Source organism: Pleurodeles waltl, chromosome 6 (genome assembly GCF_031143425.1).
Source record: "Pleurodeles waltl isolate 20211129_DDA chromosome 6, aPleWal1.hap1.20221129, whole genome shotgun sequence".
In the NCBI taxonomy this organism is placed as follows: domain Eukaryota; kingdom Metazoa; phylum Chordata; class Amphibia; order Caudata; family Salamandridae; genus Pleurodeles; species Pleurodeles waltl.
In genome coordinates this window covers 148,283,917-148,309,196 of record NC_090445.1, presented here as the reverse complement: position 1 = coordinate 148,309,196, position 25,280 = coordinate 148,283,917, and the positions used below count along the sequence as shown (strand labels likewise).

At 47.2% G+C, this 25,280-nt stretch overlaps 1 protein-coding gene across 4 annotated transcripts in view; it reads left to right on the top strand.

The window, feature by feature from the left end:
• Positions 1–25,280, top strand: part of HAP1 (huntingtin associated protein 1) — a 137,656-nt gene that overhangs the window by 93,565 nt on the left and 18,811 nt on the right. For 3 of the 4 annotated variants that reach the window (XR_011204747.1, XM_069237652.1, XM_069237654.1), the window contains exons 4-9: positions 16,657–16,733; positions 17,650–17,766; positions 19,017–19,117; positions 19,694–19,802; positions 20,661–20,739; positions 24,248–24,378. Coding sequence is in view for 3 of the 4 variants with exons in the window: in XM_069237652.1 (XP_069093753.1) it covers positions 16,657–16,733; positions 17,650–17,766; positions 19,017–19,117; positions 19,694–19,802; positions 20,661–20,739; positions 24,248–24,378 (614 nt within the window). In the remaining variant the exon portion in view is untranslated. Of the gene's footprint in view, positions 1–3,332; positions 3,933–16,656; positions 16,734–17,649; positions 17,767–19,016; positions 19,118–19,693; positions 19,803–20,660; positions 20,740–24,247; positions 24,379–25,280 lie in introns of those variants that run through there. The other variant, XM_069237653.1, reaches the window with a different exon arrangement.

Genomic DNA, 25,280 nt, shown 5'->3' with positions numbered 1-25,280 from the left:
GGAAGAGTCAGGTTGGAGTGAAGCCAGCTCAATAAAGAGGCAGGAGGAAGAGAATAAATATACATCAAGAGTCATTTAGGAATTAAGCCATATCAGTGAAGATTCAGGCAAGAGTGAATCCATGTCATTCAAGGATCTGGTAACAGCTAAGGCATGGCAATTAAAAGTCAGACAGAAGCGAAGCCATGCCAACCAAGAAGTAGGCAGGAAAAAAGCCATGTCTATAAAGAGTCAGGCAGAAGCTGATCCATGGCAATCAAGAACCAGGCAGAAGCGGAGCCATGACAACCAAATGTCAGTTAGAAGCTGAGCCATAGCAACCAAAAGCCAGGCAGAAGCAGAGGCATGGCAACCAAGAGTCAGGCAGAAGCTGATCCATGGAAAACAAGAGTCAGGCAGAAGCTTAGTGGTGGCAACCAAGAGCCAGGCAGAAGTGGAACCATGGCAGCAAAGAGTCAGGCAGAAGCTGATCCATGGCATCCAAGAGCCACGCAGAAGCAGAGCCTTGGCAACCAACTGTCAGGCAGAAGCTTAGCCGTGGCAACCAAGAGCCAGGCAAAAGCTGATCCATGGCATCCAAAAGCCAGGCAGAAGTGGAGCCATGGCAACCAACTGTCAGGCAGAAGCTGAGCCATGGCAACCAAGAGCCAGGCAGAGGCAGAGCCATGGCAACCAAAGTCAGGCAGAATCAGAGCTGTGGCAACCAAGAGCCAGACAGAAGCTTAACCGTGGCAACCAAGAGTCAGGCAGAAGCTTAACCGTGGCAACCAAGAGCCAGACAGGAAGCGGAGCCATTGCAACAATGAGGCAGGCAGAAGCTGATCCATGGCAACCAAGAACAACGGAGAAGCGGGGTCAAGGCAAACAAGAGTCAAGCAGAAGCTTAACCATGGTAACCAAGAACCAGTCAGAAGCTGAGCTGTGGCAACAGTGAGGCAGGCAGAAGCTGATCCATGGCAACCAAGAACCAGGCAGAAGCGGAGCCATGGCAACCAAGAGTCAGGCAGAAGTAGAGCCATGGCAACCAAGATTCAGGCAGAAGCTGATACATGGCAACCAATAGTCAGCCAGAAGTTGAGCCATGGCAACCAAGAGTCTGGCAGAAGCTGAGCCATGGCAACAAAGAGCCAGGCAGAAACTGAGCCATTACAACCAAGAGCCAGGCAGAAGCGGAGCCATGGCAACCACGAGTCAGGCAGAAGTAGAGCCATGGCAACCACGAGTCAGGCAGAAGCTGATAGACGGCAACCAAGAGTCAGGCAGAAGCTGACCCATGGCAAACAAGAGTCAGGCAGAAGCTTAGTTGTGGCAACCAAGAGCCAGACAGAAGCGGAGCCATAGCAACAAAGAGTCAGGCAGAAGCCGATCCATGGCATCCAAGAGCCATGCAAAAGCAGAGCCATGACAACCAAGAGCCAGGCAGAAGCTGAGCCGTGGCAACCAAGAGCCAGGCAGAAGCGGAGCCATGGCAACCAAGAGTCAGGCAGAAGCTGAGCTGTGGCAACCAAGAGTCAGGCAGAAGCAGAGACATCAAAAAATTGTCAGGTGACTGCACACTCACTTTACCTTATTGTCCCTCCATCTCGCTATCTGGCACAACTTTTTCTTTCTCCCTCTTTCTGTCTCTCATTATTTCTCTCTCTCTTGGTTTCTCCCCTTTTTCCTTTCTCCCCTTGGTTTCTGTTTTTATGGCTCATCTTTCTCTCTCTTTGCTCCCTCCCTTTCTCCATCCTTCACTCCTTTTATCTCTTTTAGTTCTACCCTTTTTCACTTTCTTTTGGTTATGTTTCTTACGTCCCGCTACTTCTCTTTTATCCTCTGCCTTTTTCCACCTCTGCATCCCCCTTCCCTCTGTTTCTTCTGTCTTGTTGCTGTCATTTTCTCTCTCTCTCTTACATACCTAGTTATCAGGCTCCCTGCTCCAATTCCTTTCTTTCTGTCTCCCTTTTCGCACCTTCATATCATTTTGTAAACTACTCTGGGTGCCGGATTGGAGGGGCTGGCCAGTGCCATGCACTTTTTTGCATTTCTACTGTAGAAATGCAAACAGCCAGCAAGACTGGCCATTCGCCTTTCTGCTACACCTAATGGGAGCTCAGAGAATTATACGATGGTGCACAAGGGACGCGTGACAGAAGCTACAGCTTCTCTGCACAGCTCGCTTTTTGGTCGAGGTTCCCACAGGACCTTGGGCCAAGCCAGAGCCAAACACCAGGCTCGAGACAACCTTGAGCCTTCAGTGGTTTGCCCACTGCTTCTTTCCAAGGAGCCTCCTCCTCTTGGCCAACCCGGCCTCCTATTGGTTGGTTTCATGATTCTCAGGGTCGGCCTAGGACAGAAAATAGGCTCTGGCATCAAAATAAAAGTAGCCCCTATTAGCGGATCAGATGGCTATAAAAGTTGCCCATGTTTGCAAATCTGTGAAGTTTTAAAGTTGTATAAAAAGATGCTAAATGGGTGCTTTGCAAGGTATAGCAGACTGCATGCATTTGACCTTTCTACAGCAAATGTTTGCAGTAATGTCAGGGAAATCAACAGAAACACTGTCTCACCAGACCATAAAACAGACCCACAAACAGACAAAAAACTGGCCCACAAACTGACCTGTCAGATCTTCTGTCACTGCCTTATTGCTCTATAGGCAGTCCGTCTGTGTGCATTCTGGTGGTTGGAGTGTTTGCTTCCGTTGAACCAATTCAACAGATGCAGCTAAATACACTGATTTGTAACAAAAAGCCCACTGCTTGGAACACTTGGCTGTAAATAGCAGGAATCAGGTATAAACACACGTCTTCTATACTTTTTTGTATGTATTTATGTATCTAGCTGATGTCTTAGGTGGCTCTGTCTGTCATGGTAGTGGTCAAGTCATGGACTCTTCTTCAGATGTGTTACCTAATCGGTTAATTTGAAACAAGTCAAGACTACAACTCCCAGAATGCATTATTTTATTACATTAAGAAATCTATTACTGTACAAGCGATGCTCTTTCGATTTAGAATGCTCCCGACCTTATTTGTGTGCTCCTTTAAATGTACCGCCTGAAGTTTTGATCTAAAGTAAAAAAAACTATGGGGGGGCCGGCATTCCGTTTGCTATAGAAATAAACAAAATGAATACTAAATTTGCAATATAGTTGCAGAAATATGCCTGTCTGTAGAGGATATGCCACAGAACTGGCAGGAATGTACCATTATTGGCGACGAGGGTGGGGAAGGGGGCATGGCAAATCACAGCCGCGCGAGTCTCCCCCTGGAAGCGCCTCCATTCTGCCCGGGACATTTATGTTTCATAATTTCTCAGTTCTCGCTTCCCTCCTGGCCTCCCCAATCCTGTTTCTATGTTCTCACTAGCCATACACGTGCTGTTGTCTCCACCCCGTTCCTGGAGTTGGACCTGCCCACCCAGGTGCACATAAACAGAGCCGAGGCTGTAGCTGGGACAGACAGAGAGTCGGTCCCCGGGTGTCCTGGAGGCTGCACTGAGCGAGCTGCTGAGTTCAGTGGGGTGTATTTTTGTGGTGGGGATAGTGGTACCGCCGCTGTCCTGCTAGTGTGGCGGGGGGAAGTCTTGTTGCGAACGTTAGAGTGACTGGTACGTGCAAAAGTTGTGCCAGTGGTCGGTAGTGATTATCGCGGGGCGGTAGCGGTAACATTGGTCGTATGGTGGTCGGACTCCCTGGTGACTTTCTCTCCTTATGCCACCTTGTACCAGCCGGTGGGATATGTTGGTGCCCATCGGGGCACCTGCCGCTTGCCCCCGTGGCACCGCCTTCGCTGCCGTCCTGTTGGACGTGCACGTCCCCCATTGACTCCGATCTGGACAAGGGGTGGGCCGGAGTGTAAGGGGCGCCATGGAGTGCTGGAGCACGCAGGGGGGCATGGACGAAGATTGCAACGGCAACCTGCAGCTGCACAGCGCTCTGGAGGAAGGTAAGGAGCGCACAGTACCGGGGACCTAAGGGGTTCGTGCAGAATGACGCCGTAGCACTTTAAATGGAGAGTTAACTCGTAGGGTTGAGTGCTACTGGCTGATTTATTCTTGTAATGTGACGGTTGCAATTTCAAGCCTGGTAGGGGCGTCACGGGCCGTTCATCCTTCCGAGCCTGGCATAATAACCCCCACGCACTTTCCGCGAGAATATTGCCTGCTATAGCTCCATAATGCTGCAAGACTAAACAGCGCTAGATAAAACATTTATAATTGCTTGGAATGGTAGGACCCCGTCCTTCCTTTAAGTTTAGATGGTGTATTATTATTAAAAATGTCCTGCCTGTCACAGCTCTGACCCCTGATTGCGCTTTGTAATGCGAAGACCTGCTTTGTAACACGAGGATGTGTTGCTGGTTACACCAGTGGAGGTGCAAGAGTTGTGGGGAGTCTTTCTTAGTTAACTGTGTGGTAGGGGGCAGGTCTGTCACTGGATAGATACAATGTGGGAGGTCAGAGTTCAGACCCTGGTTACCCTATGGGACCATGTGAGGGTCTGCCCACCCGTACACATTTGAGAGTGTTCCCGCTTACATTGTGGGTAGTAAGGGTATGGTCCACCTTGCGCAGCGAGTCTGCCCATGTTGCACTGGGGGAGGTCATAGCTCTGTCCCTGATTACGCTTTCGGTGGTGATGGTCTGCATCGTGGGAGGTGAGGCCCTGGCCCAGATGGTCTTAAATGTGTGTGCGTGTTTGTGTTTTGGGGGGGGGGGGTTGATGGATCTGCCCATGTTAAACGGGGTCGAGACAGCTGTCTCATCCCACCACGAAGGCCAGGGACCCGGAGTAGCAACAACGACGTGTTTGTTTATATCGCTGCAAACCTGAACACCGCTGCTACGCCTGTTTCATGATACTTGCGACTCCGTGGTCCCAGCATGTAGGAAAGTTATTTACAGTAAAACCTAAGGCCGATTTTACAGGTGTTTTGATAAACGGAGGAGAAAAAGGGAACGCAAATCGCCTCTCCAAAAACAACAGAGTATACACCGTGCGTTCCGGTACCCCAGCACCATTTCCACATTGCTGAAAGCCTGTTAGGCGGTGGCTTTGTGTTGGAATAACAGGTGTGCAGCCTTTTAATGGTGGCCCCGCCCCCTTGTTTACATATTTCGCCGTGGGGCTGCGCTGACGCGCTGCACGTATCCTTTGGCTCCGGGCACAGTTCTGTCATGCAGCCAGAGCTGCTCCTCGCGCCCTCGCTCAGGGGGGGTCCTGTGGCCAGGGCTTCTCACAAAGTCAAAATATGTGCTTATCTCAGTCTGCTAACGACGCGGTCGGGGAGATTAGCTGGTGTGAATGCTGTGTGCTGGCCCATTGTCCTAGGGTTTCACAAAATGTACACCGTGCATGCATTGTTGCATTTAAGCACGTGGCTAGTGAATGTTTTTTAACTTGGATAAGGGTGAGCGTGAGAATTTTGTCTGTAAGTATATTAAAACCAGATTTCGATATAGAATGCATTTGGTTCACGTGGAATTATTTTCATAATTGAACAGTTTAGTGGTGATTTTAGTCCACTTTACATTTTAGAAGGTATTGGGGGCCCTGTCGGTGTCATGGCGATTTATTTTTACTGTTACGCCGCCACGAAGTGAGCTGGAGAAAAACAAATAAAATGTAAAAGGATGTTTGATAATTTGTCGTCTGGATTTGCTTTCATATATTTCACTTGTTCCCTGCAATATTGATATAGGTCATGCACGAGCACCCCAGGTAAGCAAGTGCATGAGTCCCTAACGGGATAAAAGAAGGCTGTTGTGATTGTTGGACATCTCTGAGAGATGTTAGTCTTTGACTGTCAACGTCACGTTTCAAGAATTGACTGTGACACTTGCATTTTTGTTTAAAGTACTTAAAGCAGACGGGCGTACCTGCCACTGGTACAGGAGGTGCAGTGGCACCGGGGCCCACTGAAACCTGCCTGTTGCTGTGTTTTTATAAATGAAACCGCAGCCAGGGCTCCATTTCCTTCCTTGCACTAGATCCCGTGACACACTAGCACCCCTACTGCAACCACAGTCTGTACTGATGCCCAAGCAAAGTTATCAATTGAATACTTTATTTCAGGTACACATTGTTTTATAGGAGCCAGTTCCCTGTTTCTCCTCACTATGCGCCAAGGATGATTGGGATTGCCCAAGATCACATGGGTTGCAGTGTGTGATGTTTTACTTTTAGTGAACCCCCTAAAACGTCCACCTAGTCCTAGGCCGACCCTGAGAATCATGAAAAAATAAACTTTCCCCGGTGTGATTTAACATGCAGGAAGAGTTAGCAGGGTACCCTGCACTGATTCTGTGACTGTAGCAACATAGGTGGTCCTCAGTTGTTTTGAATCAACTTGTGATAATAAACCCTGTGTGGACTTGTGTGTGTGTGTGTACACAGATGGTGGCTGCAAATTCTATCTGGCAGCCCCATCCATGCAACACTGTCAGACACTATAGGGTTATCACTCTGTGCGCTTACTCTGTTGTAAAACTGCTTTTAAACTCGCTGCTACTTCTGGGAGGTCATTTTACTTATTTACCCCTCTTTGTGTGCAGATTTGCATGTTAGCCACAATCCCACTCACAAGCCTACATTCTGCCAGACACCCATTTCATGCTAATTTGTTCTACTGCATGGGTACTTGCATACATTCCACCAGGGGCACAGAATCTGGTCTGTGGTGTGCCTGAGGGCCGGATTGTTGCCAGCAGGGTGAGAGTGGGGGCAGGGAGATAAGGTGAGCGTTGGGGAAGCAAAGCATCTGCAAGCTGTGGTCAGTGAGCCATGGAGTTAATTGAAGGGTTTAGTTCCATCCTGCTCTGTGAAAAAAACTAACAAACAAAAAAAACGCCCTTTGACTTCAGAAGAGCAATAGATTGGACAGTTCTGTGTTCTGCTGTATCTGAATCGCTTGCCCGTTACCACATCTTTGGTTAAGTGTTCTACTTACTACCAGTCGTCCAGTGCAAAATGGAAGTAACTTGTTTCTTGAATTGGAATGCAATAACATTTCACAGAGTGAGGCCTGGAAACTTATGATCAATCCTGGCTTTCCTTGTGTTTGATTTAATATACTATAATGTTGTCTATGTAAAATAACAACTCGGGCGACCCAGAGGGGTCCACATGACATCCGACTTGCCTCTTCGTTCACTATAGGCATTGTCGTCAGGGTGGAAGAAACATGAATGCTTCTACATCAAATTTTGAAAACTATCACTTTTAAAAAATACTTCTCAGTGCACTGATAATCTGATGTGCTTCTGTATGTTAGTGAAATACGCTTTCGGATTTTCAAGAGACTGTCATATTTAAACACAGTTTTTGCAATATTGTCTTAAAAAGTGAACATGCTCCTAACCTGAAATGGTGCAGGGTACCTTATTTACTTCTATTCTCTTACTTCAGTTGGCTTGTTAATAAAAGCTTGCCTTTTTATTGAACATCTTTCTGAATGTTCAGTGCGGTCGTTCAGTTGGGCGTAGGAAGGGGGTGCATGTCTAGGTAAGGAGGGCCACAGTTTGAGTATCACTGTTCTACAGCTTTATCTTCACCACTGGTTTATGCTAAGTTCCTCCTCTGTATTTATACCGTGTGGTTTGAAAACTTCTACATTCTCTTCATGGGTCTACTTCATGCCATCACAGTATTTCACTTCTTGCAGCTCTGTTCATGGTACAGCTGCCCCGAGAATTCTACACATGTACTTCACTGTAATGGCTCCATCCACTTGTGTTCATTCACTAATTATTTTGCATCTAAGCACAATTGCATTTACTAAGCCCTGCTCATTTCTGGCTTTCTGCTCCTTAACGATCACTGTAGCTTTTTGCTCATGCACCAGCGATGTCTCATTTACAGATGAGTTCACAGATCGCTTGTCATTTGTACCCACATTGAGTAGTGAGCACTCCCAGGTATCTAAGTGGGATCCTGGTTCACCGGAGGTCCTGGCCTGGCCTGGACTGGATGAAGATGTTTGGGCCCAGAAAAGATATACCAAGATAGTCTGGAGCAGTGGTCTCCAACTTTGTAATGCCGCGTCCCCCAGTTGAAAAATAAGTCATTGGGACCCCCCTTCAGAATGTTTCACACTTATTGTATAAATATGGCAATGTTTAAATATGTCGAGACCTATTTACACATTGCATTTAAGTATGGTTACCTTTTTTAAAAATGCAAAAACATGCTTCTGCTTAAAACAAAGGCCTGTTACCTGTATAATGCTTCTTTTAGCCAGAGTCTGGCGCACCCCTGGGATCACTTGAGGGCCTCCTAGCCCCTCCCCCCCACCCCCCAAGTTTGAACACCTCTGGTCTAGAGAAATGATCTTTCGTGATCACACATGTCCCGTCTTCACACCTAAGAGATTGAAGCTTTGAATGACCTTTTTAGGAGAAGAAGTCAAAAGGGTTTGAAACTTCTACCTTTGATTCTCCAGTCAAAAGCTACAATGTATACATTTTATCTCAAGCTAACACGACAATCGAGGCTTTTCTTGTTGTATATCCAGTTTGGAGGTCTTTGCGGTTATTTTTATTGATACTGTTTATTTTGTGTCATTTTAGGGTGACTAGTGAAAACTCGGCTCAAGCAGTAAGAGGACATGCATTCTTCCCGCTTGTTTTTTCCCCTCCCTTCCAGTTCCACCAGGCGGTGCCTTCTAGCAAGGCGGAGGCCCCCCGCCCACAGGGGCGCCGCTGCTCCACCCCTCTGCCCTACTCCTGTGCCACAGTGTGTTATGTTCACGTGCCGGCTCTTAGCGTGTTCAACCCCGGGCGTGTCTGCGCTGCTCAGAAATCTGGTCTCCTGACAGTCAGGGCGGTGCCACCCGCTGCAGATATCCCTGGTTTCGGTGGCACCTGCGGGTGAATTGATTCGTGTGTTGAACTTGAACACAACTCACTGGAAACGTTTTTCTTTTTTTTTTCTTCAGGGTTTGATCTTTGTCGAGGCCTGGACTAAGGCCAGGTGGTGCTCCATCAGGTATCCCTCGCTCTGTAGGCCTAAGTGCCACGTGACTGACTCTTCCCCGGGCCCGCTGTCTTGACGTGGTAATGGCACCCCTGGCTGTACCAGTCTTTAGAGGACCGTAGCGTGGCCTCACCTGGCAACAGGACCATGCATGTCCTCTCGCGTTCTCCCTGGGCTTACAGACCCTTAGCCAGGGATCAAGGAGGGGGTCATGCTTAGGACCCGGGATGGCAGCTCTTTGAGGGCACCGTGCCGCGCTTCCGGACCTTTGAATCAGACTATGCGTCCTATCAACCTGCCTCCTGTCCGTAGACGTCTTGTGGCCCGGTTCTCCCGCCTCCACACGTTTGTTCATGTTCGGACAGGAAGAGTTGAGAAGAGGCCGCTCGGGGCTCCACGGGGTCAGATCTGGAGAGATAAGGCAGGTGTAGATCTTAGCTGGGGGGCAGGGGAGTGGCCATGCTGCTTCTATGGAGAGCACGTAGGCAGGCACAGCAGTGGGAAGGAAGTCATGGGCGTGTAACACGGTGGAGCTTCGATCTGGGCCCTCAGTCCCTACCGGCTGCGTGGGAAAGTGGCAACATGGCGGAACGGGTACACGTTGAAAAACCGGCTGCAATGCTAAGGTCTGTCATAAAGACACGATCAGGGGCTAGAAGGGCCTTTTGGGAGCCAGTGTGGTAGGTGCAAGCAGCTTTCTCTGAGGTGGCAGTGGTGGTCCGGGCTGCTCAGGGCTGACAGCACCGTGGTTGTCATTGAGGCGAAAGTTTTCAGTCCTACGGTGTCCCAAGTGGTCCAGCTTTCCAGCTCTTGCAGGATATATATTTGGCAGACACTTTTACTGGCCATGATTGCAACCTAGGGTAGATGTCAGGCTAGCACAGCCGTAGTCTGTGATGGAGAAATTACATAGTGGTCCTGATTCTACAGAGAAGTCAACTGGTCGCATTTCAGCAGAACGTACCAGACCACTCAGTGGCCTTCCTTGCTGACACCGCAGGTGGGGTCAAGGGAGGTGTTTGAGAAGGCAGCTTCGTTAGTCAATGGATGCCTGCCTCTTACAGAGGGAGAAGCCAGACTTATGATAAGGTCACGGTGGGATGTTCCATGATGGACTGTGGCGCAGTAAGCGGGTGAGCATGAGTCACCGTGGCTGTCCGTCAACACAATTCTGTTGGGTAGTGCGGCAATCAAACCAGCCCAGAAAGTGGACAGACTGATTCTGTCTTCCTTAGAAGATGCACCTGTGAAGTAAAATGCCATCAGATCCACGGTTCTCCAAGTAACCCAAGAGGAAAGATTTGCCATCTACAAGACAAAGCACCCGCCCTCCGCCTTGATGCACTGGCATCTGCTGTGCCCCGGACTGTCTCCGCGCGTGCAGCTCTGCACGTCCGCACTGTTTACTGCATCGGGCTTAGTGCAGCATGCCCGCCTCCTCCCTAGGAGCCCGTCTCGTCAGCATGGCCCTGTCGTCTCGTCAAGGGACGATGACCCTAATTGGATAAATTGGGGTACGGTCTCTGCTCTGCTGGACTTGACCCTGGCAGTAGAAGGGGATCTCTATGGTGTACATGGCCTGCTCAAGACTGATTATCTGGACTGGAAGTAGAGTTTCTTTAAATAATATGCATGAAATTCCTCTAGTGCTGGGGCGGATGTGTTCATCGATGGCTGCTTCTCAATGCAAGCTTCTGCCAAGGTTTGGCTGGACAAAGTCCTTGGGAATACTCTGGGCATGGGAGTTTACTGAGACATGTCATGGTGTCTGTCTGATTTTTAAAATAGCCTGGCCTTCAGTTTTTCCCTGATGGGAATGGTGATTAATGGGACTCTAGTCCAGATTAAATACTTTGGCCATGAGGTGTAATGTGAATTCAAAAGCATGTTGAATTTTGTGCAATGAACTTGCGACTGTGTGTTAAATGATACCATGTAGGCTTTGCCTCCTGCCCTGGGTAAGATCTTGGGTTTGAAGACATGGTGCTGGATGGGTCTCATCCTCTTACAGACCCACTGCTTTGCAACGTCTCGCTCCAGTAAAAGCTTTAGGTGTATGGGTGTAGGTAAATGCTAAAAGTTTAAATTTGAGGTAATGTGGTAACCTGCAGCCTCTTGTCTTGGTTACCACTGGACACACTCTTCTCCTTATCACAACCTTAATTTTGAGGGTTTGGTGGAGGGTGATTTGGTGTCCTGGTTACAGGATTGAATTCCAGTATACTAGATCAAAGGTGAATGTTTGACCTGGTTAGAATCTTGGTTTTGAGGATGTCTGCTGATGAGTGGCCTTAGTCCTGGTTATTGCCTTGGATTTGGCTTTGCCTAGTGAAGAGCTCTTATCCTACCTATCCTGGGTGCTGCCTTTGGTTTGAGACAAGCGTTTAATGTTGAATTCCTTGTCCATATTAAGGCACCATGTTTGAGGAAGTGTAGTGAAATGTAGCCTAACATCTTGGTTACTATTTTGATTTTGAGATGTTCTGGAGAAAAGCAGACATTTGTTCTTGTTGTAGCCTTTGGTTTGAAGGTGTCTGGTGAAGGGTGGCCTACTGTCCCTGTGTGAGGAGCTTAGTTATCCTGGTTACCACCTTGAGTTTGAGGTTCCCTGATGAAAGACAACCTTCCTTTATGGTCCTGTTTTTGAGGATGCCTACTGATTGGCAGCCTCTTATCCTGGTTACAGTCTTGGCTTTGGGCATGCCTGGGGGAAAGTGACTGCTTGTCTTAGGTTCTTCCAGGATGCCTACTGGTGGGCGGCCTCTTTATCATGGATAAAACCTTGGCTTCAAGACAAGTAATGAATATCAGGCTCCCCATCCAGATTAAGGCATTATGCTTAAGGATGTGTAGTGAAAAATCAGTGCTCAGTGTTTAGCCTTAGGTTAAAGGGAGCATGTAGTTTGGTTTAGGTCAAGTTATCCTCCCAACAATATTATAATTTATGATTTTTGTTCTAATGTTTTTTAATTTTCATGTTTTGTCACACAGCAATATAACACTTCACATTACTGGAATATGACACATGTCTGTGAGATGGTTGCCAGCCACTGGCAACCATCCCAGTACAAGTATTCTGGGTCATTTTTGTGGGGTTGGTTGCCTGCTCTGGTGCATCAGTTCCAAGCCTTGTTCCCCAGGCTGGTTGGAGGTTTGAGAATCTGGCATTTGAGTGATGCTCCAAAGCCTACCTCAAAAGGACTATTGGACCAGGCTTCACCTCCCTCCCCCCCCCCCCCAGAACTTTACCCCTTTGCAGTGGAGCTCTGTCTCTGGCTGCATAGGACCTCCAGTAATTATCTTCCTCTAGTGGGCCTAGGACTTCAGCTAGGTGGGACTTATCTGAATCTCGACCTCCTTCAAGTGAGATGCTCTTGCTAGGTTGGCTCCTGCAGGGTAGGACCTCCAGAGGGTCTCTCCCATCTTCCAGAGGCTCCATTGCCTCCCATGGTGTTCGTGCTGCAGCCCGGTAGAGCCTCAAGTCTGTCTATGGCCCCTTCCAGTGAGTGTTAGACTGCGACGAAGCTCAGACTTTAGCTAGGAAGGACCATGGTGATTTGCTTGGTAGATCTGTACCTCCCATGGGGCTTCAGCTGGGTAGGACCTCCGGTGGAACCCAAGCACCTTCCACCAGGACTCTGCTCAGCTGGGTAGGACCTCCAGTGGATCTCTGCCTCCCTCTAGTAGATCTCTGCCTCCAGTGGGCTTCAGCTCCATAGGAACACCAGGGTATCTCGTCCTCTTCTCAGCCAGTCTTTGTTTGCGAAGACACTTTGTCTGCAGCTGAATCCATGCAGAGGTTGCACTTGCCCCTGCGAGTCTCACTGAGGTCCAAACCATTTGGGCCGATCGGTGCCAGTGTCACTCTCGTCTTCATCCTCTCTTGATCTTCCTTGATGGACTCAGCCTGGTATCCGGACAGACTCGTGGAACTAGGGCACAGCTGGAGCTGGCTTGCTGTGAGGGAGAGTGCCCAAAGCCAGTGCAGCACACTGGCAACAGAGGCCAACGCACGCCACCACCTCTTTGAGCAGACACCGGGCTAGATGGGGAAACAATGATTCACAAATCTCTAGATGTTTTGAGAAAGTGTGGGGGGGGGCACTTTAAACACAACCCTTGGCCGGTGACATGACGCGGAGCACGTACAGTCCTTTGTGTACTTGGATATCATGGCAGGTTCGGACTACCAGCCAAGACTGGCCTGTTCTGTCGCTCTTGGCTCATTTCCTTGGCATTAGCTCACCTGCTCCACTTTATTTGTTAATTTCACATTATCAGACAGCTCGTTTCCTTCTCTGACTGCATTCACCCGGAAGTTGTAGTTAATAAACCTTACTTCTCATAGCCACGTCACTGCCTTTGGAAATTCCGAATCTTCCCGCTAACACCTTTGGGCTTTGTGGTGGGCTCATGCTTCTGTCCTTGGGGATTATCTGAATATTGGGGGGTGGGGCTGTTCTGGCTCGCATTTGGATCCCGCTGTGACCACGCAGGTTTCCTGCACCTCCTCCTAGCGCGCACCTACACGTTTGCACGGTTGCAATGCGCAGCAGCGCTATACAGCAAAGGTAAAGCGCGGCCCGCGCCAGAGAGGTGAGCAGCATTTAGTTTTTGCACAGTGACGTCGTATCAAACCACAGGCAGATAGTCGTGGTACAAAAATCAACACACATCCTGTGAAATACACTATCTGTGGCCTGATTAACATGCTTAACTTCGGTCGCAAACTTAAATATTGCTAGATATTTAGGCTTGCGTTGTGGGCGGCGGAAGTGAGGTGGACACCTTCCTGTTCAGCCTGAGGGGACGGGGGTCAAGGGTCGCCTTTTGGGGTGGAGGAGCAGCACGTGTGGACTTGCACCTCGTCAGGTACCCCAGCCACTAGCCCTCCTCCCCCGAGGCGCCCGGCATTAACATGAGAATGGGACAGTTTGGGGTTTCGATGGACGGGCCTTGTCACTGCAGCTGGAACTTCCAGACCCTGGTGGGGCAGGGCCCAGGCTGGGCATCTCTTTCAGCTCCGTTCAGGGCTCTCTTCGCATGTAAAGCGCTGTGAATCTGCATCCGAACAGACCCCGACATGGGGAACAAAAGACTTTAGGGTTAGGGTTAACTTTCACACTGTGCCCCTCCCATGGCAAACTTCTTTGTGGTAGTGGGGGTTCACTGACAGAGGGTCCCACGGTTCTAAATGACAATCCCAAACAGTTACACTTGGGGTGCAAACAAGGAAATGCCCCCTTTAAAATATTTTTTTTTTAAAAGACCTCCACCGTAACCGAATGCTGTTTCCTCTCAAAGTAGGCTGACATGGTAGGGTTGGTTCTGCAGGATAGCTCAGTCGGTTGAGCGCCTGCCTTTCAACATGACGCCTGCTGCTGTGCCGGGCAGTGTAGCGCTGCTTTGTACTTCACTTTGATTGGTTCGCGGGCGGCCTCCTGCCTAGACCGTTCCTGGTTCTCTTCATGGCGGGGTTGCAACGTGTTGCCAACCTTCAAGCAATTTTCTCTGCCCTGCGTTTGTTCCTGGGCAGTCTCTTTTCCCACCTGGCACAGATCTTTTATGGCGGTCCCCGGCACACTACAATTAATGAGCCTACGGGTTAGTAGTTTAGTGCAGAAATCGCCGGTTACCTGCAGAACCACCAGGGTCCGGTGCATAAATCTCCCGAAGTTCAGTATTCGTTCCTTGCGTGGCGTTTTTTTTTTTGTAGCGCTCCTCACAAATTTAATTATCTCTTGGCGTTCTAATCATCGGTGTCCTTTAGTACCCAACATCAGTGGGGTGTGATCGTCGCGGAGCCCACACGTACACACCTACAACTGTATCGGGAACACTCGCCCTATTGACCCCCCGACAGTTGTTTTATTTGTTTATCTGTTTGGATGCAGGAATACGTCACAGTGATGGCTGCCAAGATGCTGCCCTGGTCCGTAGACTTTGCTAATCTTTTCCGAGTTGTAGTTGGAAAATGTCCAACCCACCAGAAATTCCACTTGGAGTTGTTCCGCCTTGTTGTAGATTGTCCTTTTTCCATTAGGAGAAAATGAGGAGTCATTAGGGACCTGTCATAGGAGAATGATGCACGGGTGCGCATTTCATTCGCAGTAATGGCTCCCAGTAGCTGACCGGTCTGTTCTTGTAGATGATGGCAGGAGTCTGCGCGTGCAAATAGATTAGGTTGCCTCGCGCCAGATGTCGGCAGTAATCAGTCCTGTCCCCACTATGTTCATTCTGGTTCTTGTACTGATCCCTTAATAAGCGTGAAAGTAGCGCTAGGATACCCTCGCGGGTGGTGCGCTTTACAAATACACATTTGCAAAGCCAATAGGTCTGGGCTTAATGTGTTAATGTGCACATTAGAAGGAAACTCCCAAACGGAGCGGGCAGAGGCAGCAATAATTGTAAAGTAGTCCCTGAAGCACTCGAGTGGATGTGGAAGGTTACACCAAACATTACATGACATATGTATACTCATAGGCACAGCCAAGACATGATTGACAACGGTTCAAGCCAATAGCTTCTGAGGCTGGTGTAAGAGGGTCACTTGTTGGAAAGGGCTTATCTGAAGCTCACTCTGTATATTATAAGTAACAGGTCTAAAAATGTAGTGCCCTGAAGCGAGCTGCCTCTCTCTGGAAGAGTTGTGATCTTACACCAAATGCCGCACGCGCCAGTGATGCTGTTAGTACATTTTTCCTGCCGCTACGCTCGAGTATTTATTCCTTTGGATGAGCCTGGCACAAGGAACATTAGAGTGCTTTGCAGCAAAAACGTGGGGTTAGAACTCCGTTTCAGCTAAGTGGCATCTTCACAGCCAGCAGGGGTACGGTATGACATTGGACTAGACATAGTTGCACTTTAAAAGATAACCAAGTACACTTCATGTAGTCTAACCAGGTGTGCAGTTCGGTAGCATGGATCGCTAGTATTGTGGGTAGGGGGTGGCTACTGAGGTGCCTATGGTGGCCTCCTGGTGTTTTCTTCTTGATGTGCAGGCTACTTGAGATGCACTGCTATTAGCAGAGAGACATTTTGGACTTTTTAGTGGAGGAGGAACCAGTAAGCTGTAAAGCGTCTAGTGTAGATGATACCAACTAGTAGACATTCCAGCTTGTGGGCCCAGCCAAGTCACGCCTGCATACTGTTTGGTGATGAATCCACGCCACTATGGCCACTTCTGGTAAGTAGGTATTTAATGTGGATTGAGGAGACATAATTAAACTCCCACAGCACAATGACAGTCTTTGCAGAAATGGTGGTTTTGGCTATTGCTTCTAGGGCAAGTATTGACAATATTTCAGAAGATAGAACCATTGCAGACCCCCCACCCATCCCCATTGCTCTTCAGAAAGTCCATCGGAGCCTTCCTCAAGAGGAAACCAAACTCCTTAAAGACTTCTGCATTTCTTGGCAGATTTTAGATCATGCGTTTAGTATGATCCAGGGCAACTGATGCAACAGACCAGTGTGGCTCCTAGGCCTATGGCTTTCCAAAAGCCATATGGTGAAAACGCATCACTGTGACTTCATGCTTTTGTAGGGATTCTGTGCTTGCCATATATTGACTACAGTGCCAGAGAATTAACGCTGCAAGTTTGCACCCGGTCTTCCCGACCAAAACTGAGCGCTGAGCATGTCCTCCGCTTTGTAGCGTGAGCCCGCAGTCTAAGTGAATGTTCTTTTCTCCGCAGTGTTGTGCTCCGAGAGGGTCGGCCTGGTGACCAGAACCTACCACGACATTGATGCTGTCACCAACTTACTAGAAGAGGTTTGTGGTGTTCCTTTTATACTCTTGTTGTCCGGCTGGGTGTGACTCGTTGGGGCTGCCAGCACCCTTGATTAGGCAGAACTGTATCCTAACCCCCGCTCTTTCTGCAATTCTGAACTGTAGCCGTCTCTCTTGGTGGTTGGTTTTGATTTGCCAGAAACATCCTGAAATATGTATGCCAGCCCCCAAAAAATGCCTGGATGGGATAAAAACATTGGACTTCATATCTCCCTGTGATGTACACCATTCTCCACTAAGTTTTCAAAATATACCCAAGTGGGACACAAATATTGAAGATAAGTTAGTTATTTTTTGTCTAATTTGCCTCCTGCCCAAATTAATTATGGGAAAACAAATTTAGGCACTCATCTCCCATTAACAGTGTCTCTTGTCAGACTAAAATATGTTTTAGAAGCAGAAACACTGCCTACATTATCTTTTCTCTCTAGGTTACATTGTGTGACCTGGGCCACATCACATTACATCTTGTTCCTCCTTTTTAGAATTGAAATGTTGCCACTGCTTAAGCTCATATGGGACATGGTGGATAAACGTAAGATGTTGCCACACAATTCGTGACCCTTGCGATTAATCTGCTTTATACGCTACACTTTTCCCATTTCTATGAATACATATTTTCACTCCTCCTGTTACCCCAGGCATCCAGTACTTTAAGTATTGAACTTGTCAGAAAGCAGTGGACTGTCCATGAGCCAATTCTTTTGAAAGGAAGGGCCCATCGCTAGTTCTGACATGCCCAGGGCTCTGCCCCGGTTGTGCCATCCTTCTAAGGCACTGACCTGCACCATCTTCCAGAAAGTCCTGTCTGCTGTTCAGTGAGATGCCACATGACAAGACCTGGGTTTTGCTTTCGCCAGGCTCACAGCTGACACTGTTTACCATCTTGTGTTTGCAGAAAGAGCGAGACCTGGAGTTGGCCGCCCGTATCGGCCAATCTCTACTCAAACAGAACCGCAGCCTTACCGAGCGCAATGAGTTCCTGGAAGAGCAGCTCGAACTGGCCCAGGAGGAGGTGAGTACCTGCACTGGTGACAGCCGTGACAGTCCCCTAACAAGGCTTACTGCTAACCATTTCTACCTCCTTAGGATCACAAAATCACAATAGTGGCCTGTTAAGGAGCTCAGGTGAAAAAACTCGCTACCAGATGTATGCTTTGAACTGAGAAGACAAAAGTGGAATTCAACTTGTGGTGTAAACTTAATTTAAAAAAAAAAGGCTCATGTGTTTGCAATATAGACATCTATAAATGTGCAATTTAAATCAGCAGTACATTTTGAATTCTCAGGAATGTTTGACATAGATCACTTTAACTTTTTATTTTAATAGTACTTGTATTCCGTTTTGAATTTTTTTTTTTTGTGTGGTTTCACTTGCAATCGCCAACCAGGAAAGGATTGAAAAGACAAGACTGCAGGTTTTGAGGTTCTTCTGAACCTGTCATGGATTGTCTCACTCCTGGTGCTGTTGAGTCTGTGTTTCGTTTTTTCAGCATCCGTTCCTGCCTTTGGTGCTATGTCTTACATGGGTTGAGTCCCAACTAGATGAGGGTGATCTGCCCCATCTACCCCATCTCCCTCCCCAGACAGGCTGCTGGGGTTTGATCATCTCCCACACACCAGGTGCCAGTGCAGCCAGTGAATTAGTCAGAGGCCCCAGGAAGGAATCCTTGTGCTCTTCGAGGCGCTAGTCCGTGCAAGTCCTACACGCTGAGCCTTGTAGCAGAGGATAAAGATTGTTCTGTACTCCCAGGAACCTTCCATTAATAATCTGAGCAGCAGAAGAAAGGAAGGGCATTCTAAGACTAACTGAAGAATGATGCATACGCCTCATCACACCTCTCCCCACTGCAGCAGAATTATGTAAGTGCAAAAATAATCTACATAGGTTTTGGGTATTTAGCAACTACCACCTGGGCCCCAAGTACCACCTGGGCCCTTCCCTTAACTGATGTTGAGCAGGGGGGCTTCTTATCCAGGAAACGAGGCCTCTGAAAAGGAACTAGCATGCATAAAATGGACTGCTTGTGTGTGCCGTGCTGCTGCCACTTCTGGACATATTGTACCAAAGGTCTATACAGACCCCCTGGCAGACCGACCGCTCTTGGTTGGAGTCTGGCACGGGTCAGGTTGTCCCACCCTTTTACATTCCATCAGGCTGAGGCTACATCTTCCTCTAGACCTGTGGATGCTTCTTCACTTCTACTGTAGCGATGAGCTCGGTGCTCTTCCTGCTCCAACGCCTCTTATGCTTTCTTTACGCAGATCGCCCAGCTTCACCATGAAGTGTCCCGCCGAGATATGCTCCTGCACCTCTACACCAACAGCACGGAGGAGAGCGAGCCCACCTCCAGCTCCACCACACCGTGAGTACCACCGCCTGTGTTTTGTGGCTTCCACAGCCAATAGCATCTCACGCTGGCCCTTTGTGGCACTGGTCTTAGCATCTATCTGTTCCTTTTTCTGGTAACGATGAACTAATCTCTCCCTCCGTCTCTGTCGTGTTCATGCTTTCCTCATATATTGCCCTGACTTACTGTGGCAAACTGTTTTAACGTTTCTATGTCTGTTTTTTTTAATTTTTTTTTATTTTTACTTCTTCGGACCTTTCATGGTATTTGTTACTTCTCAACTATGCATTCTGATGCATTTTCTCTCTTCTAATCTTTGCAGCTTTCTGTTGTACTGTTTTCTATTGAATCCATGCGACAGCTGTTTTCTGATGCTCTTCTTTGTATATCTGTACCACTGCTTTCTTTCTGTTTTTTTTTTTTTTTTTTTTTTTTAAACACATCCCCATGACCGTCTGTAGCAGTGCCTTTTTCTGGTGTTATTTGGCATTGCTGTTGTCGGATATTCTCCCTATTAATGGCACTGCTGGTTAGCTGTAGATTCTATTGGTACTGCTTTGCCTGACCTGCCTCCTTGCTCTGTGCCACCAGGTTGAGGCGAAATGAGTCGTCCTTCTCAGTGCAGCACTGCTTCCAACTGGAAACCCTACAACAGAAACTGAAAGGCCTCGAGGACGAAAACCTGAAGCTGAGATCAGAGGTGAGTGCTGGGCGCTGGAGTGGGTGAGTTGCAAACTCACTCTTCCTACATAATTGCCGGGCCTTTTGCATCTGAGCCCTGTCAGCTGCATCCTGAGGCATTGCAGGAAGGTGACCAAGTACGAAGACCAGAGGTTTAACATGGCAGGAGGATGCTGGGACTTACTAAATCACCCGTAATCCATAACTCCAGTGAATGGTATGTTTTAGCAGAATCTGGAGATGCGGACACATAGCAGTAGTCAGCTAGCAAAGAGTGGGCCCTGTTAGATCCTATAGTGGGAACCTGATAGGGGTTACAAAAGTTTTTCTCGACTTACCAAACACCAAGAAAATTAACCATTGTCAAAAATTGTTGCCCCCTTTGCTATTGAGGTCCATGTGACATAGCCATTGTGGCATACAGAACACCTGGGAACGTCCAAAGACTTCTCAAAGTTGTGAAACGAGGGCTAACAGGTGAGGGCTTAGTTCCTGATTTTATATTGCTTGCATCTCACAGACAGTTTATCAGGTATGACTTCCTAGACGAGATAGTCAAGCACAATGCCATGCAATGTAGAGAGAATGGTTTGGCTTGTACTGTCTAAATTGGTAGATCTGGTTAGAGGGAACTCTAGGCCTTATTTTGTAATCCTAGGCAAATTCTATCATTCGCAGGCTGTTACAGTTTGGTACCAGTCGATGATGGAATCCCACTGTAGAGTGGTGATTGACAGTACAAGGTCACAGCTTGGTATCCTATGAGATAACCTGAGGTGGGACTTCTCACCAAAAGCCATCTGCTGTGACCGGGGTTATAAAACAGGTGCCTAACACCTTGGTATGTTCCCTGAACAGCTCTTTTTCTGTGTTCCAGACCAACACGATTGTCACTGAAACCTGCCAGTTCGAGGACCAGGAGGAGCTGCTGATGATGGAGTGTGTGGAGCAGTTCTGTAAGGATCCTTCTTTTGTCTGGTTCACTCTCCCCTTTTTTTTTTTTTTTTTTTTTGCGCTGGCCTATAGACTGCTTCAGTTGTATGTTAGCCTGATGTTTTCCGAATAAATCTTAATAAAATAGATTGATGGCCTTTTGGTCAATGCTGGTCATACACTGCTTTTGAGGTCGAGCGCGCAAGCGCTTTGACCTGTTGTAGGTATAGTGGGCTTTTAACCACGCCCACTGCATGCCCATCAGTTTCACTTTTGCTTGCCTTTCAAAAATCCTTTGTTATCATTGGTAAAGCTTCACGTTTGGCCCTCCTTGGGGTGGTTTTGTTAGTGCATTGCAGACTGCCCCTGTTACATGTGTAATTGCACGATTGCGAACATACTTTTTTTTTCTTTTTTTTTTTCCTGTTTCTGTGTCCCCCTTTGCGCACATGCTCATGGCGGCCATGGCGCTTTAAATTGGCTCGCTTTTGTCAATTGTTCTACTTTTCATTTTTAATTTATGTGGCAAGAAAAGTCCAGTTAGGAATTTCCAACGCTAATAGCTCTAACTCGAGCAAATGCAAGACCCATTGTATTGCTTGTTTAAAAATGTCATTTAACATTTGCTTTGGCTCCGCAAAGCCTACAGCATGGGGCAGTGGGTCAGCCCTCTTCAGCCATTAGTTAGGTTCACTGTGAGGGGCAGCATTTCGATACTGAACATACGCACATCTACTTAGAAAGTAGTTCACCTCAGTGCTGGGGCTGGTAGGCTAATCTTTTTTTTTTTTTTTTTATTTCTTTATGTATTTCACACGATGGATCATTTTAGTGATACGTTATTTTTATTCAATTTTTTAAAATGTAAAACCACCACCTTTTAGATGTTTCTACTTTTTTAAGTATAAATTACTTTTAATACTTTGACATTCTATTGTACGCAAAAAGACTTGCATACAAAAATATCAGGTTTGCCAAGACCAGACCTATTGCTTTTGCCAGCGCTTGGTCAGTTGGTGTAGCTCAAAGCAAGCAAGAGCAACCTTTTGCAACCGCTGCTGCTGGTTCCCATCCCCAGACTGGACAATGCTGAGAACAAACTTGGGTTAGATCAGCCTTGGATCATTCTGTTTGAGAGTGCTGTCGTAGCAGAATGTAGTACATTGTATTGTGTTGTAATAGGACATATATAGGGCTTACTACCCCTGACGAGGCGTCAAAGCGCTTTTCGGCGAGTAGCACGCTACTCCGGAACCCAAAAAGAATTAGTGCCTGAGTATGATCTCTGTGCTGTTCTGAGACTGTAAACCCAACAACTGGATTTTACATGAGGCTCGATTTGGTCCTGGGTGGACTGGGCCCCACGGTGCCTTGTAACACAAGTGTGAAAGTTCTGTCTTACTGAGTGTTTTTAATACACAACTCTGTGGCACGAATAGCGTCACGTTTGTAAGGATGAGTGGACTTGCTGGCATTTAAACATGTGGCCTTCAAGTTCCACGCATCTCTGCAGTGAATTCATTGGTCTAGTAAGTCCTCTTTATAGTTTTCCAGAATCTGTCCAATGAAAAGAGGGCTGGAAGGATGCAGGACAATGATTCTACTTTATCAAAAAAGGGTCGGGGGACTGTCAGTTTCACATTATGTATACAAATTAATCAGTAAGCGGTGTAGGTGACCTAGTTCTCATAGGACAAAAAATGCGTTTTCCACAATCCCCACCTTCCTTAACAGAGTTAGATCAGTGAGGATGGCAGAGAGCATCTCTCCAAAATGAGTCAGGCTGGTGATTTATGGTGAAATGCCTCTCGCTCCCACCATTTAGGCACGATGTGGATAGATGCTGAGGTAGAAGCGTAATAAAGTTCACTTTTAAATATTGTCCTGGTCCTTGATAGCCGCCACCCATTTATTTTATGAGCTCAGAAGTGGGCCTGCCTGGCGTTGTGCACGTCAACGGTGCTTTCGGCGACGTACAGACTACTTTATTCTTAAAACTACTATGCTGATGGTTTGTGTTACCAACTTAATTGTTAGTAACACCCTGCGTGGCATGCGGAGTTTGTCTCAGCCAATCGTAACGCTTCTACTCCAGGCATAAGCTTGTGTTGGTCTGCGCTCTCGGTGAAGAGGGGACATGAAGCAAACCAGTACCACAGGCCTGACTTCCTGCTTGTGCTCGGGGAGATGAGGGGGCGTGCTTCTAGCCTTTCTCACACGTTTTCAAGCTTCTTGTCGTTAGCTCAACCCATATTTACAAGCTTCATTGGACATTAACAACTCTTCTTTCTCGGAGCTGTAGGCTATAAGGATTCAATGTTAAAATGCGTGTGGAAGGTCATGTTTAGGGAACCCAGCAGAGACTGTTGTTGGTGTATCCAGAGTTGTACAGAGTATCTCCTGTTTATTACCAAGCCTTCCACAGCCAGGGGGTGTTCTAAAAAAAAAAAAAAAAAACCTGTAAAAGTGCACTTTTTAGATCTGCTTCCAAGTACAGTTTTTTACTACTTTCTAGAATTCATAAATTCCGATTGTAGTCGGAATGGAAAGCCGCCCGGCACAGGTTTCCATTTTCCAAGAAAAAACACTTGATTTCCATGTGAGTTTCAGTTCCTGCAGTATAGTGTTCTGTGGCAGAGAACTATGCATGGGGGAAGGGAGTCCCCTGTTCGCTGAAATCCACAGTAAAAAAAAAAAAAAATCTCCATATTTTTCCCCGTGGGAAAACCCTTTTCACCTACACCACAACCTAATTTGGGGTTGATCCGTTTCACTTTCTACCCTGGAAAGGAATTTACAGAAGTACTTGTTGAAGTACATTCCTAACCCATTCCAGGCTAGATAAGGAAATGTTTGGAGTTTGTGAATATCCCCAGATGTACTACTTTGTGAGTGTTTAAGAAGCTGAAAGGTTAATCATGCCTTGAAACACCCTCAATCCCAAAACCTTAATGGGATTTACAGGTGTGGAGATCTCTGCAAAAGTAAATGGGCTTGTGTTTGCCTCAAATCTCTTAGTGAGTCCCTGGCAGGCATAACTAAGGTAAATTAGGATCTAAACTTAAGTTTATGGTGTAATATAAATGTCACTATCAACTAGGGGGAACACCTCCCTGCAGGTCATTTCAGGCACTAAAAGGCTAGTGCATTCTGGGTGTTGTAGTTTTTCTTCTACTGAACTAATTAGACTAATACACCTGAAACCATTTATTTGTAGGTGAGAAGTTCAAGATTGGAGACCATGTCTGTAATGACCTGGAGTGAGGTGGCCACCCTGCTATCTACAGATTGGCAAGCATTTTGCAGTGTGTGGCTCTCGGGTGTGGGGAAGGCAGCGTTCAGTGATCATGGAATAGCATTTATTTATGCAACATAAATTGACCCGTTTGGTCAAATAACCAGGCTAAGAACACACTATGAGATATGCTTAAAGTCTGCACTCTGTGGCGAAGGAGACAGGTGTGTGTTATGCTTACTCTACAAACTGTAGGCTGATTCTACATTAAACTTTATTTTGGTGTGCATTGGCAGCTGAAGCAAGCAGAGAAGTGGGATTGCTCGCTGAGAAACTGGCTCAGAGAGGCGAAGACAACAACCGCCAGAAGGAAGAGATCAGCAAACTCCTAGCACAGATTGTGGACCTCCAGCACAAGTGCCGCAGTGTGAGTACTGAGCTGTCTGAACTGCCTGTTATGTCCTCTAAACCTCTACAGCTGCTCCTAGTGGTCTCACCTGCTGTGAGGGTGCACCCTGACCAGCTCAGGCTACAAACTTCATCTGCTTTATCGTCTGCAGTCAGTTTGCACTCTTTCAACCACCACACATGCCAATGCTGTCTCATAACCTGTGAGTACACAACCCACTCCAAATGTACCTTACAGCTGAGGTTTGTGCTACTCGAGATCACCAACTGTCTTTTCTCCACCCTGCCTCCCAAAATGAACCCTCTAGATGTAAGTTTTCCTGTACTGCTGTTCAGTTTGGTGGTCTGCCTTTACACTCCACTTGACAGATACTGTCTCCTGTCAGTCACTCCTACAAGCAGTTCCCCCAATTCATGCTCCACATCCCAACTCCTGATCCGGTCATTTTAATAGAATTCCAGAAATCCATGAAAAATGCCCCGCCACCTCCCTACAGCAGTTTTGGGGTATGATGTTCAGTTGCAAGTTTTTAACAGATCTATCGAGATTCATTTTTAATTCATTTATTTAATGTTCTTACAAGATTATATTGAGTTTCCATTTAGTCTTTAATGGAAAAGTGAATTTGATTAGAGCACTCACTTCATTTTGATCCGTCAAGTTCTTAACTCTTTGCATTCTGGTACCTTTTTGATCTTGAATTTATACATGGATTGTCAGGGCTATGAGTACCAGAATGCAGAATAAAAATCTTGTGTGGTAAACTCCTCTGGCATGGTATTGGGGAAATTTGTGAACCTAAAAAGAAATGGTCATTAAAGGTATGTTCATTTTATTCTCGGTGATATGGTACTCAGTGCTTAATTTGGGCTTGTTGTTTCCAGTGCGAGGCACCATCACTTATTTTTGAGGGCTGGCAC